Source organism: Rhagoletis pomonella, unplaced genomic scaffold (assembly GCF_013731165.1).
Source record: "Rhagoletis pomonella isolate Grant_MI unplaced genomic scaffold, Rhpom_1.0 Rhpom_scaffold_00394, whole genome shotgun sequence".
Classification (NCBI taxonomy): Eukaryota; Metazoa; Arthropoda; class Insecta; order Diptera; family Tephritidae; genus Rhagoletis; species Rhagoletis pomonella.
Window position 1 is genome coordinate 34850 of NW_023458948.1, and position 12232 is coordinate 47081.

Here is a 12232-nt window from a genome sequence, read left to right on the forward strand (position 1 = left end):
AGTGCTTATTTTAATCACGAACTATATATGTATCCTCAATAGTGACTCGTCGCATCTGTCACAAAATACTGTCCCACCCGTCACTTGCTAAAATTTTTTTTCCAAAGCATAAAATGGACCTTAACGTTATTTTAACTACTTGCATTCGAAAAAGCCGCCATGCACAAAATATTTTGATATACATTGTTTGTCTAAAATTGAGAAACAAATTCATCAAATGCTTTACAAATATAGTCACTATCTCATTTGTTCACAGCATAAAACGAAAATAATAAGATGCTTATCACTCATCGCTGTAAAAATAGCTGCAATTGAAAACATGTCTACTCATTCGTTACATTTTGTTTTAAATCAAGTCATGAGGTATGAGGTTGTAAAGTATGACTGAAAAAAGATCTTTCACCTTTTTCTTTTGTCATACCATTCTTTTTAAACTATTTAATTAAAGTATAACAATAAATGAATGAGTTAAGAAGGTTAAGGTTAATAAGAACCCTGCAAGTAGTAAAGTTTATGTACTTCTAGATTGAAACTAATATATTATTGGTATGCCTTTATTAATTTTTACTATTATTTCCAGCAAAAAAATGAAAAACACCGGCAGCTATTAAAAAATGGAATATTAGATGGAGTATCCACATCAAAATATTCCAGAACTGTACCAATTTCGAAAGAATTAATTGACGAAACTTTAATAATATCTGACATGTTCAATGTTGACGAAATGATGGCTCTAGAATTACTTTGCACTGCTCAAAGGGAAATGTTTAAGCACCCCGGATTGTCAAGAGGATTAGTTGCTGTGCTACTTTACTATGATGGCAAAAGAGCATTAATTTACTCCCTTCGTGACCTTGTTCGAGCAACTAATGGAATTTCTTGGGAAACCGATATACCAAAAGAGGTAAGTATTAATATTTTTCGGTAATTCACTTCTTTTTTCTAAACGGCTCATTCGATTGCGAGACAATTTTGGTGAGTAGGAAGTATATCTGAGAAAATTTAAGCAGGGATCGTAAATTTTAAGCTTGTTTTCAAAAGAGTTAATAAGCATTTGTCAAAAACTAAACTTAAAATTTGATTTATATTTTCCGGTCAAAAGTAAAAGTTAAAATTTGACTTATTTTTTCAATCAAATACAAAAGTTAAAATATAATTTAGTTTTCTTGGTCAAACATAAAAGCTAAAATTGTAAAATGTAATAATTTTTACAGTCTAATATAATAGTTAAAACTCGACTTTTATTTTTTCAGGCAAATATAAAAGTTGAATTATGACCTTTATTTCTTCGATCAAAAATAAAAGTAACAAGTAAGAAAATCAAAGTTCGTGCGGAGCCTAACATTAAATACCCGGCGCAAGTATTAAATATATGTTTACTTCGTTTCAAGGGATTGTTGTTTCTATCAATTTTGATTAAATTAGCGTCCTTAAATTTCGAAACATAGAAGTTTCAAGCATTTCTGAAATTAACCGATATATGAAAAGTGGCCGTAAATTTAGTCCGATTTCAATAACGTTTTGCTTCTATGTGGCGAGCACAATAACCTTACCGAATTTGGTACAAATTGGTAGAACGGTTACCGAGATACATATCCAGGGCTTATGTTCAATACCCTCTATCTGCAAAAACTCAATTTTTCAGGAGAGCAAAAAAATTGTTTTGACAGCTATAATTAAAAAGGTTAATAATTTGAAGTACCTCCGCTTGTCTTAAAAATTCACGCTATATATTAAAACTAGTTTTTTACTTTTAATTCATTTTATTTTAGTTTAAAGTCCAGCTAGGGGTTATTGCAATTCGAATTATACCTATTTATATAAAAAAAATTGCTGACAGGAGGTTTTGCAGAGCAATGAATATGTCAGTTCTTTAGATTTAAATACTGTGTTGAAGTAAGTTTTAACACAGAAATCATGGCGTGCAAACTCGTTCCCTTCTATTCCGACGTGCCCAGATAATCATATAATTTTAATGGTGTTTTTGTGTCGAAAGAGTATTTCACGTGATTTCGAAATTATATGATAATCATTAGCACTGTTAAAAAGGCTTCGATGGCTGATTTACTGTCCGTGCATATGACGAAACTTTCTTCGTTTTTAGAGGCGAAACGTACAGCTTTTAGCAATGCAGCTGATTCGGCTGTAAATGCTGAGCAGTACGCGGTAAAAGCATCGATGCGAAATGGAAACACCTATGCCTTTTGATACTGCAAAATAACAGCTGGTATCATATCTGGAACCGTCTGTGAAAATAAGCTCCCAGGTGTTGTAAGATTACTGTGGTGTAAACACAACGTTAGCATTAACCTTTACTAATAATCGATTACTTTGTACTATTACTGAACTTTGTAAAACACATCCCTATATTGAAGATATAAAATAAAGGTTCTTTCAAAAAGTAAGCTTGAACATAACACATGGCGTCAGGTGGGGTCAATTAAAATAGTTGCACAACGAAATAACTCAAAAGTTAAAAACGCGCAACCAAAGCTAAGCTATTAAATAAAAATAGTATATACTACGTTTATAAAAAATTAAAAATGGTAGATGAAGGCAACGCTACCATGTCAGAGGCACAGCGAGTGCTATCTATTGCCACTACCATAGCACCTTTGAACATAAGAGCGTCAAATCTGGCGGCGGAATGGAAGGCTTGGAGTACGCAGTTCAAAATATTTCTGCGTGCATCTGCTTTAGATAATCAAACCGAGCAAAGAAAAAATGCACTTCTCTTGCACCATCTGGGTGCAGAATGTCTAAACATTTTCACTTCGTTTAATGTCGATATAGACAGCGTCCAATATGGCGACTTATGGAGCAAACTGGAAATGTATTTCACTCCAAACGTCAATATGGTAATAGAGCGCCACAGGTTTTTTACGAAACGTCAATCCTCGGAAGAGACAATAAGTCAGTACGCTGCCGCATTTAAGATGTTTTTTTTCGCGCAGTGTCCGTAAATTACGAGTCTAAAGTCAACTGTTCCTAATATAATAGCCCTAATTACATTTACGGGTGTAGTTATATGAACTAAAGAATACTTAGAACCAATTGATTAGATCGCTTAGTATGTTAGAAACAATTATTTTTACTTGCGTCAAGGCCTTAGTCTTAGAAAAAATTAAAATATCATCAGCGTAAGCAAGATGATCTATGTGCGTGTTAGCCGATATAATAAACTATATTGAATTTTTTTGCTTTTTTGATTTAATTTTCTTTTGGTTTATAGATTTTATTGCTTTAAAAAGGAAAAAAAAAATTTATTTAATTAAATTGTTTGCTAAAAGACAAACAAGACCAATAACAGGTCAATTCTGGCATTTGTCTTTCAACTCACCTCAGTCTTTCGAGAGACGGAAGTCTTAACATTTCGGCAACTATCTTGAAAGCCCTTTTCTGTATTTCTAATAACTAATTGCAAGATGTGCTAATAGTGTTATTATCGTTTAGCAATAAGTTTTCTAAAAACTAAACAAAATGAAAAAAATATTTTTTTTAAACAGGAAAAACTAAAGATTTGAGAAACTGAAAGTGAAAGAAAAAAGATGAATCAAAAAAGTTTCCAAACGTTAAATAAAATAAAAAATAATATAAAAAATAAATTTAAAAAAAACTTTTTAATATACAACGCTTTTATAAATGGACTAAAAAGTAGAAATGATATTTCTCATTCCCATAGAATTTGTTTTGATAACTTTTGATTTTGAAATTTTAGCAAAGTCGTTATAAGCAATTTATAAGATTGAAAATGAAAAGCGTGGGGCGCATGTAATAGACACCTGAATTGATATGAAGGGTAATATATGTTCATATGTATGTGGATATATGAGTAACGACCGCTTAAAATCGATCTCAAATTTGTACTTTCTCTGTAGAAATGTTAGGTATATGTTATGTAGTTTGCCTATTGTCAATTAAATATAATGCTTTGTATTGCATGCGCCCCACGCTTTTCATTTTCAATCTCATAAATTGTTTATAACGACTTTTGCTAAAATTTCAAAATCAAAAGTTATCAAAACAAATTCTATGGGACTGAGAAATATTATTTTCTACTTTTTAGTCCATTTATAAAAGCGTTGTATATTAAAAAGTTTTTTTATACCATTTATTTTCTACTTTTTAGTCTTGTCTGTATAAAATTTTGCAATAGATATTAAAATAATTCAACGATATTAATAGATAGGTGCACACACATGCATTTACATACAGTCAGTCAATAAAGTTTAGGTACAGCGAATTTTTTACAACGGGCAACTATTTTTGGAATATTTTATTTTTCGCAAATTTTTTGTAAAAATGTGGTTAATTCTACAACAAAAACCCCAAATTTCAAAGTTCCAAAACTTGTGCAAAATTTAAGAAAATTCTGCAAAATTTCATTCAAATATTGCACTTTTTACTTACGCTCTCTAGAAAAAAGTTCATCATGCAGTTTTTTAGCCCATTAAATTTTGTTTAATAAAGTTTGACCCTTAATAGCAACAATAATAAGCATAACAGTTGTCCACAAAATAGTAGTTGCGAGGTCTAAAACAGAACGAAATTCATTAGCTGGTTATTATGTATTTATGTTAGTCAATTAGTTATTGAAAAGCGATCCAGATATATCAAATGTGCTGGAACGAGAGTTAAATTCCTGGCAACGGAGTGGTTCGGGCAATTCAAAATTAGTTTTACAAGCTTTCGGAAATAGGGACAAAGTGTCTTGATACCCGGGAGGGGACATTAAGGCTAACTTTACCCAGAAGAAGCGGACTTGAAATTGAGCCCGTCAGTAATTTAACCATAAAAATTGTACCAATCATTTCCCTGCGACTGACAAGTGTAGGAAGATTAATAAGTTTTAATCGGCCCGTATAAGGCGGAAGGTTAAATTGAGAATCCCAACGGAAATTTCTTAGAGCAAAATGTAGGAGTCCGATATTTTGACCTTTTTTTTTTTTTAATAATCCCACCGGTTTTTACCCTCCATTCCCGCCCATCCGCACGAGGGGCGCAGTCCGCATGACGTACGGAACCAATATTTTCAATTTCTTGCGCCGAGTCACGATAGGCCGGAGTTTGTTAAATGTCGAGGTCTAAAACTGTTCAGCTACAGAACTAAATTCATCAACTGATTTTATATCTTTATGTTAATAATTGATTTATTGAGATGGGTTGGTATCGCTTTCTTAATGCTGAATAGCGAATCAGATGTATGAAATATGCTGGAATGGAGTTAAAATCCTGGCATAAGCAACGGAGTGGCTCGTGTAATTCAGAATTAGTTTTACAAGTTTTCAAAAATAGGGGATAAAAGTGTCTTGGTACACGGGAGGGAACTTTAAAGCTAACTTCACCCAGAAAAAGCGGACTTGAAATTGAGCCTGTCAGTAATTTAACCATAAAAATTGTACCAAGCATTTCTCTGCGACTGACAAGTCTAAATTTGATACCTTGGATTCCAAACAACCGAACCGTATTCTAGAATCGGTCTAACTAATGTTGTAAACAGGATTTTAGTGATATAAGGGTCTCTAAATTCTTTTGACCACAAAATTGTATACTTGTTCTAAATTATGGTTATCTATCGTATATGAAAGAATAGCTCTTCGCGAGAAGCACATTACTTTACATTTTTCCAGATTTAGAGGCATACGATTTACATAGCACCAGTTAGCCATGCTGTTTAAGTCTGCTTGCAGCAAATGCTTTTCTTTGATTGATACGTACGATTTATAAAGTTTCACATCATCTGCGTACATACAAATTTTTGAAAATTTTATATCTGTAGAAATATAAAAAGCAAGAACAAAATCGGCCCGGGACTCCTGAAGTAACATCAATGACGTCAAAAATAGTATTTTTAAACATTACCCTTTGTGATCTATCATAGAGGTATGAAGAGATCCAACGTAGAAAATTAGGTTGAAGACCAAGAAGATCAAGTATAAAAAATTTCAGCGTCAAATACTCTTAACATACTTCGCCAAAGTTTTTTATAAGCATATTTTTTCGCAAAATTTTTTTAAACGCTTTTTTCACCGTCAAAACACCAGCGAGCCTTTATTCGTATGTAGTGACGATATTTTTACAAAAAAATTTATTTTAAATAAACAAACGGAAAACTGTAAATACTAAGAATTGAAAGGGTGTGCAATTCAAATGACGAGGAGTGTATATGAGCAGATGTGATCACTACCACAAGTAAACGCGAGATGAAAGCGTGATTGTGTTAGTGTGCCAATTACGTTTGAATGAATTTGCGTTCGCTTTGGTACGCTCTCGCATGTATTTGCATGTGATGCTTTCGCTCTTTAAGCAGGCGCTCACTCTCTGTCCATGCTTGTATATGAGCAAATTTTACATCGATATAACTATTGCCAACTTTGTGCCTTTCGCAAGAAATTAAGTGCGTTTAGGGAATTAAAAGGCAAAAATTGTGTAGTTTAGCGCTTGTTTTGTTCTTTGGTGCCCTTTTCAAGGCAATTTTATAATAAGGTGATTCTATGGTGACATTGTATTTGACTTACACATATGTTAGTGTTTGGCCGAGCTTCTCCTCTGAATAATATGCTCCAAGATAATCCAAACGCAATATTTTCACACAGTCTCTATCACGGAATCCATAGAATATTCTGCTAATTAGCTGGGTGTACGCAGTTGTACAAAAGTAAGCAATTTCATGAAAATAAAGCCTCTAGAAAAACCAAGTTTTAGAAATTGTTTTACGAATAAATAAATTATTAAATTGATTAACTGCGCATAGTTGGAAATATTTACAAGTTTCATTGTGTGATTACCTAAAATATTTGAACATACAGCTTTATATGCGAAAATACCATTAAACACAGCAACACAAAATTGGTGTTTTTTTTGGGGGAAATAGCGCTATTTTCAGTATTTTGGTGCTTTTTTAAATTAAAAACTTGGCGATCAGGGCTGCCAACTTGGCTCAAACCGTGCCATTTTCGGCACTATTTTACATGAAATGGCACTGAATTTTTCAATTTTGCACAAAGTGCCAAAATGGCACTTTTGAAAAAAAGCCAAATTTAAATACATTTTTGTGAAATCCTTTGCGTATACTTCTTTTTCTCAACTAAAATTTTCTAATTTCTATAGTGTATACAACTGGTTTATCTTACTTTGACATTGGGCTTTTGTTTTAATTTGTCTAATTTTAATGCTAATGGGAAGAACTAAAGAGAATGACACCTTTTTTGGCACTTTTAATTTTCTATTTGGCACGTTTTAGCACTTTTTTATCCTCAATATGGCACTTCATAGCTATGTATGTTTGGCAGCCCTGTTGGCAAATTTGATCACTAGCTGACCTTCACCGAGCGCTCTTTGTTGGGTTCGGACTACAAAAATGGAAGTAAATATCAAGTATTCGTTGTAGATGTGCATTTCTTATCTTTATAAAAAACAATTCATTTCTCCTCGTATCCTTGTACAAATAAGGAGCTAAAGCGGCCTTATAAGGGTCGATATCTGTAGACTGGAAAATCGATCAGCTAGTGGTTGAGATGTCATTTACACGGGTCGATTTTCTAGTAGATTTTTTTCGTTCAACCAACTTTGCAAATACACTTGAATTCGTGAATAGGCCCTCACAATCGCCCGATTTGAACCCGATCGAAAAATATTGCTCTGTCTAAAGTTCTGTAATTGCGTCGTTGCCCACCGATGTAACAATTGTCCCGGTAAAGAAAGAATGAAATAACTTTTTATTAATTTTAACCAAGGCATTTTAACTTTAATGATACTTGCTCTTTAGATTAAGGGCCCTTTACACGGTCGATTTTCTAGTAGATTTTTGTCGTTCAACCAAAATCGACGATATCTGGTTGCGAACATGCAACATCTGAGAAGCAATCCGCATCTAAATCTAAACCACACTTTTCCAAAGGTTGACCTTGGGCATTATTGATTGCGATTCCGAATGCCAATCGAATTGGGAACTGTAATCTTTAAAATTGAAATTGTGTATCGGTCGGAATCATGGGAATTCTTCACCTTTGCCACAATGTAGACTATTTCAGGCAAGCATTTATCTCGCCCGCTAGTGTTAATAGAGAAATTACAGGCAATGTTTGCGTTAAATCTCTTGAGAGCAACATCAATGCATTCCCGAATGGTTAAACGTTTCCATGCAAATCTCGCGACAATCGATCAAAAACCTCAAGCAATTTTTTGTGTGCAATGGTACACTCATCCCAAACAATGAGTTTAAATTTTCGTGATACTTTTTCCATACAGGATGTTGTGGAAATATTGCACGTTTGATTGCTGAATTAGCAATTCTTTCACCTAATAACAATGTCGCAGAAATTCCAGGCGAAGCCCTAGCTAAGCTTATGTAATTTTTTGAACGAACCGTACCCCGAATCAATCTGATTAGGAATGTTTTCCTAGTTCCATATATCATTTTCTCCTTCTTATTTGACGCTGGAACCGCCTAAGCCATTTGGCCGAGCTCGACAAAGAGAACGTCAGTCGTTTATCTCTGTGGCAACTGACGCCAATAGGAAATGCCACGTGAAGCCAAATCCTTCTCCACTTGGTCTCTCCATTGCAGTGGGGGCCCACTCTTCCTCTGGTACGAGCAGCGGATTGCGAGTTGAATACTTTCAGACCTGGAACGTCGGTTCCCATTCGAATTGCATGTCCAAGCCAACGGTGCCGCTGTATTTTCATTCGCTGCACTATGACCATTTCGTTGTAAAGCTCATACAACTCATCGTTCCATCGTCTGCGATACTCCCCGTCTCCAAGGCGGAGAGACCTGTAAATCTTTCGTAAGATCTTTCTTTCGAATACTCCAAGAGCCGCCTCATCGAATTTTGTCATTGTGTAAGCTTCTGCGCCATAAACCCGCTCGGGAATGATGAGTGACTTATAGAGTGTGGTTTTTGTACGTCGAGAGAGAACTTTACTCCCTAATTGCCTACTCAGTCCAAAGTTGCACTTTTTGGCTAGAGTGATTCTGAGTTGGATTTATATGCTGACATTATTATCGGTGTTAATGCTGGTTCCCAAGTAAACGAAATTCTTTACTTTCACGAAATTACAACTGGCAACAGTGACGTGGGTGCCAAGGTGCGAATGCCCTGACTGTTTATTTGATGTTGTTATCGTTCGTTATCCAACTTGGAAAAGGCAGAACAGACTTCGAGCTCTTATTATGTTAACACTTGCATCATGCGATCGTAAATGCCCTTCTGCTTTAGCTTTAATTTGGGAATGTCTGTTTGCGCATATAATAGGAGTTCGCAATAGTAACAATAATAATAATCATAATAATATTATCTATTGTTATTAAAAATTTCTTTACTCGCAATATACTTATTACGCTAGGGCGACCCCAAACGAAGTTGTTTATGATTAAAATTTAACTGTTAACTGCGTTAATGGTGATACAAATTTTAAGGTTTCATTATTTCATTTCATGGGATATTTTTATGTTTTCGTTACGCTATTTATAATTTTTTCATTTGTATCAGTTGTTATTTATTAATTTTTTTCTGTGCGTAATTTGTATACCAAATCTTCGTTGATAATATGATCACTTCGTTTGATAAGATGTTGTAAACTCTCTCTTCATTTTAACTATCCGGATTTGGATAAGTGAAAACATTAACAAAAGATTTCTCTAGTAAAGCTTTCCCAAACGCTTTCCGTTTCGAACCAGTTATGTAATATTTCATTTAATTCAAATATTTTCAGTTTACTTTTATATATTGCATAATTCTATTGACAGTTTTTCCAAATCAAGATTCCTTAAATACCTTTAGTTTGGTACTCATATTTCAACATTTCATTTATTTTATCAATTTAATGGAGTTTTATTTTCAAACAGGTGGCAAACCTCTTCAAACATATTTTCGACCGTAAGTCTTCTTAAAGCTCTTTAGTTTGATACCCGCATTGCAATATTTCATTTGTTTAATCAATTAAACTGAGTTCAAATTTTCAAACAGGTGGCAGCCCTCCTTAAAAATATTTCCTACAGTCATGTTTTTTAAACGTCTCTAAGTTGATACCTTTATTGTAATAAGTCATTCATTTTATCAATTAAATTGAGTTAAATTTTCAAACAGGGGGCAACCCTCTTCCTACATATTTTCGACTGCAAGTCTTCTTAAAAATGTAAAGTTTATTACCCACATTGCAATTTTTCAATTATTCTATCAATTTATTTGACCTAAAATTTTCAAATAGGTGGCAGCCCTCCTCAAAAATATTTCCTACAGTCTGTTTTTTAAACTCCTGTAATTTGATACCTTTATTGTAATAAGCCATTTATTTCATCAATTATATTGAGTCTAATTTTCCAACAGGTGGCAACCCTCCTCAAACTTATTTTCGGCTGTAATCCTTCTTAAAAATCTAATGTTTGCAATGTGGGTATTGCAATATTTCATTTATTTTATCAATTTAACTGAGCTAAAATAAAATTAGGTGGCAGCCCTCCTCAAAAGTATTTCCTACAGTCATCTTTCTTAAGCCTCTTTAATTTGATACCTATATTGTAATGTGATTTATTTTATAAATTAAACTTAGTTAGATCTTCAAACAGGTGGTAACCCTCCTCAAACATAGTTTCGGCTGTAAGCCTTCTTAAAACTCTTTAGTTTGATACCCACATGGCAATATTTCATTTATTTTATCAATTTAATTGAGTTAAAAATTTCAGCCCTCCAAAATATTTCACCTTTCTTAAACTCCTTTAATTTGATACCTATATTGTAATATGCCATTTATTTTATCAATTAAATTTCGTTAAATTTCCGAACAGGTGGCAACCCTCTTCAAACATATTTTCGGCTGTAAACCTTCTTAAAACTCTTTAGTTTACACCCACATTGCAATATTTTATTTGATTTATCAATTTAACTGAGTTAAAATTTTCAAATAGGTGGCAACCCTCATCAAAAATATTTCCAACAGTTATTTTTCTTAAACCTCTTTAATTTGATACCCACATTCTACGCTGTGCTGTCACGGAGAATGGACGGATGTTTGAACTTGTTTTGTTGTTCACCAAATGTAATAATGTCAAATTTCGAGCAAGTGACTTTTCATAAATAATTATTAAACTAGCTATTACTTAATAATTTCTCACTCGAAAACGCGAATAATCGCCATATGTGTGTATAAAATGCCGTGTTTGTGTGGGCAAAAGGTCGATACGTACACATGACAAAGTGCAGTGTGACAAGCAGAGTTGGGCAAACTTTATTCGAATGACGAATAACAAATGAATAAATTGTTTTTCTTGTTATTCGTAAATAATCAATAATTTTGTTTATTCAAAAAAAAATTATTCGAATGACGGATAAATTATTTTATTCGTTATTCGAATAATTATTATCTTCATTAATTATTCGAATAACGAATAAAATAATAATAAAACAAGTAATTTATGCGTATAGATATGTTCATATATCTAATATATAAAAATCTCGTGTCACGGTGTTAGTGGTCGAACTCCTCCTAAACGGCTTGACCGATCATTATGAAATTTTTTGTGCATATATGGTAGGTATGAGAATCGGATGTAAAGTATATTTCATTCCGTAAGGTGCAGGGGGCGTGGCACCTCCCATACAAACCGAATTTTTCATACTGCAAATCTCTGGAAGTGTTCATGGTAGAGTACTCGAAAATGGTATGGAGATATACGAAAACAATCGCATACTCATGGAGAAAAGTTATGGTTTTTGGAAAAGGGGGCGTGGCACCTCCCATACAAACCGAATTTCTCATACTGCATATCTCTGGAAGTGTTCGTGGTAGAGTACTGAAACTTGGTATGGAGATAAATGAAATCGATGACATGGTCATGAAGAAAAATTGAGGCTATTAGAAAAGGGGCGTGGCACATCCCATACAAACCGAATTTTCCATACTGCATATCCGGGAAAATGTTCACGGAAGAGGACTCGAACATGGTATGGAGATATATGAAAGCAATCGCATACTCACGGAGACAAATTATGGTTATCGTAAAAGGGGGCGGGGCACCACCCATACAAATCGAATTTTTCATTTTGCTTAACTTTGGAAGTGTTCATGGTAGAGTACTCGAACCTGGATTGGAGATATATGAAAACAATCGCATACTCATGGAGAAAAATTGTGGTTATTGGAAAAGGAGGCGTGGCACCTCCCATAAAAACCGAGTTTTTCATACTGCATACCTCTGGCAGTGTTCACGATAGAGTACTGGAATTTGGCG

At 33.8% G+C, this 12232-nt stretch overlaps 1 protein-coding gene across 1 annotated transcript in view; it reads left to right on the plus strand.

Moving 5' to 3' along the window:
* Positions 1-577: 577 nt before the first annotated feature.
* LOC118750789 (nuclear pore complex protein Nup205-like) overlaps positions 578-12232 on the plus strand; it is a 28867-nt gene continuing 17212 nt past the window's right edge. Inside the window, exon 1 of the mRNA XM_036485522.1 lies at positions 578-904. Coding sequence (XP_036341415.1) covers positions 707-904 — 198 coding nt within the window. The 5' untranslated portion in view covers positions 578-706. The remainder of the gene's footprint in view (positions 905-12232) is intronic.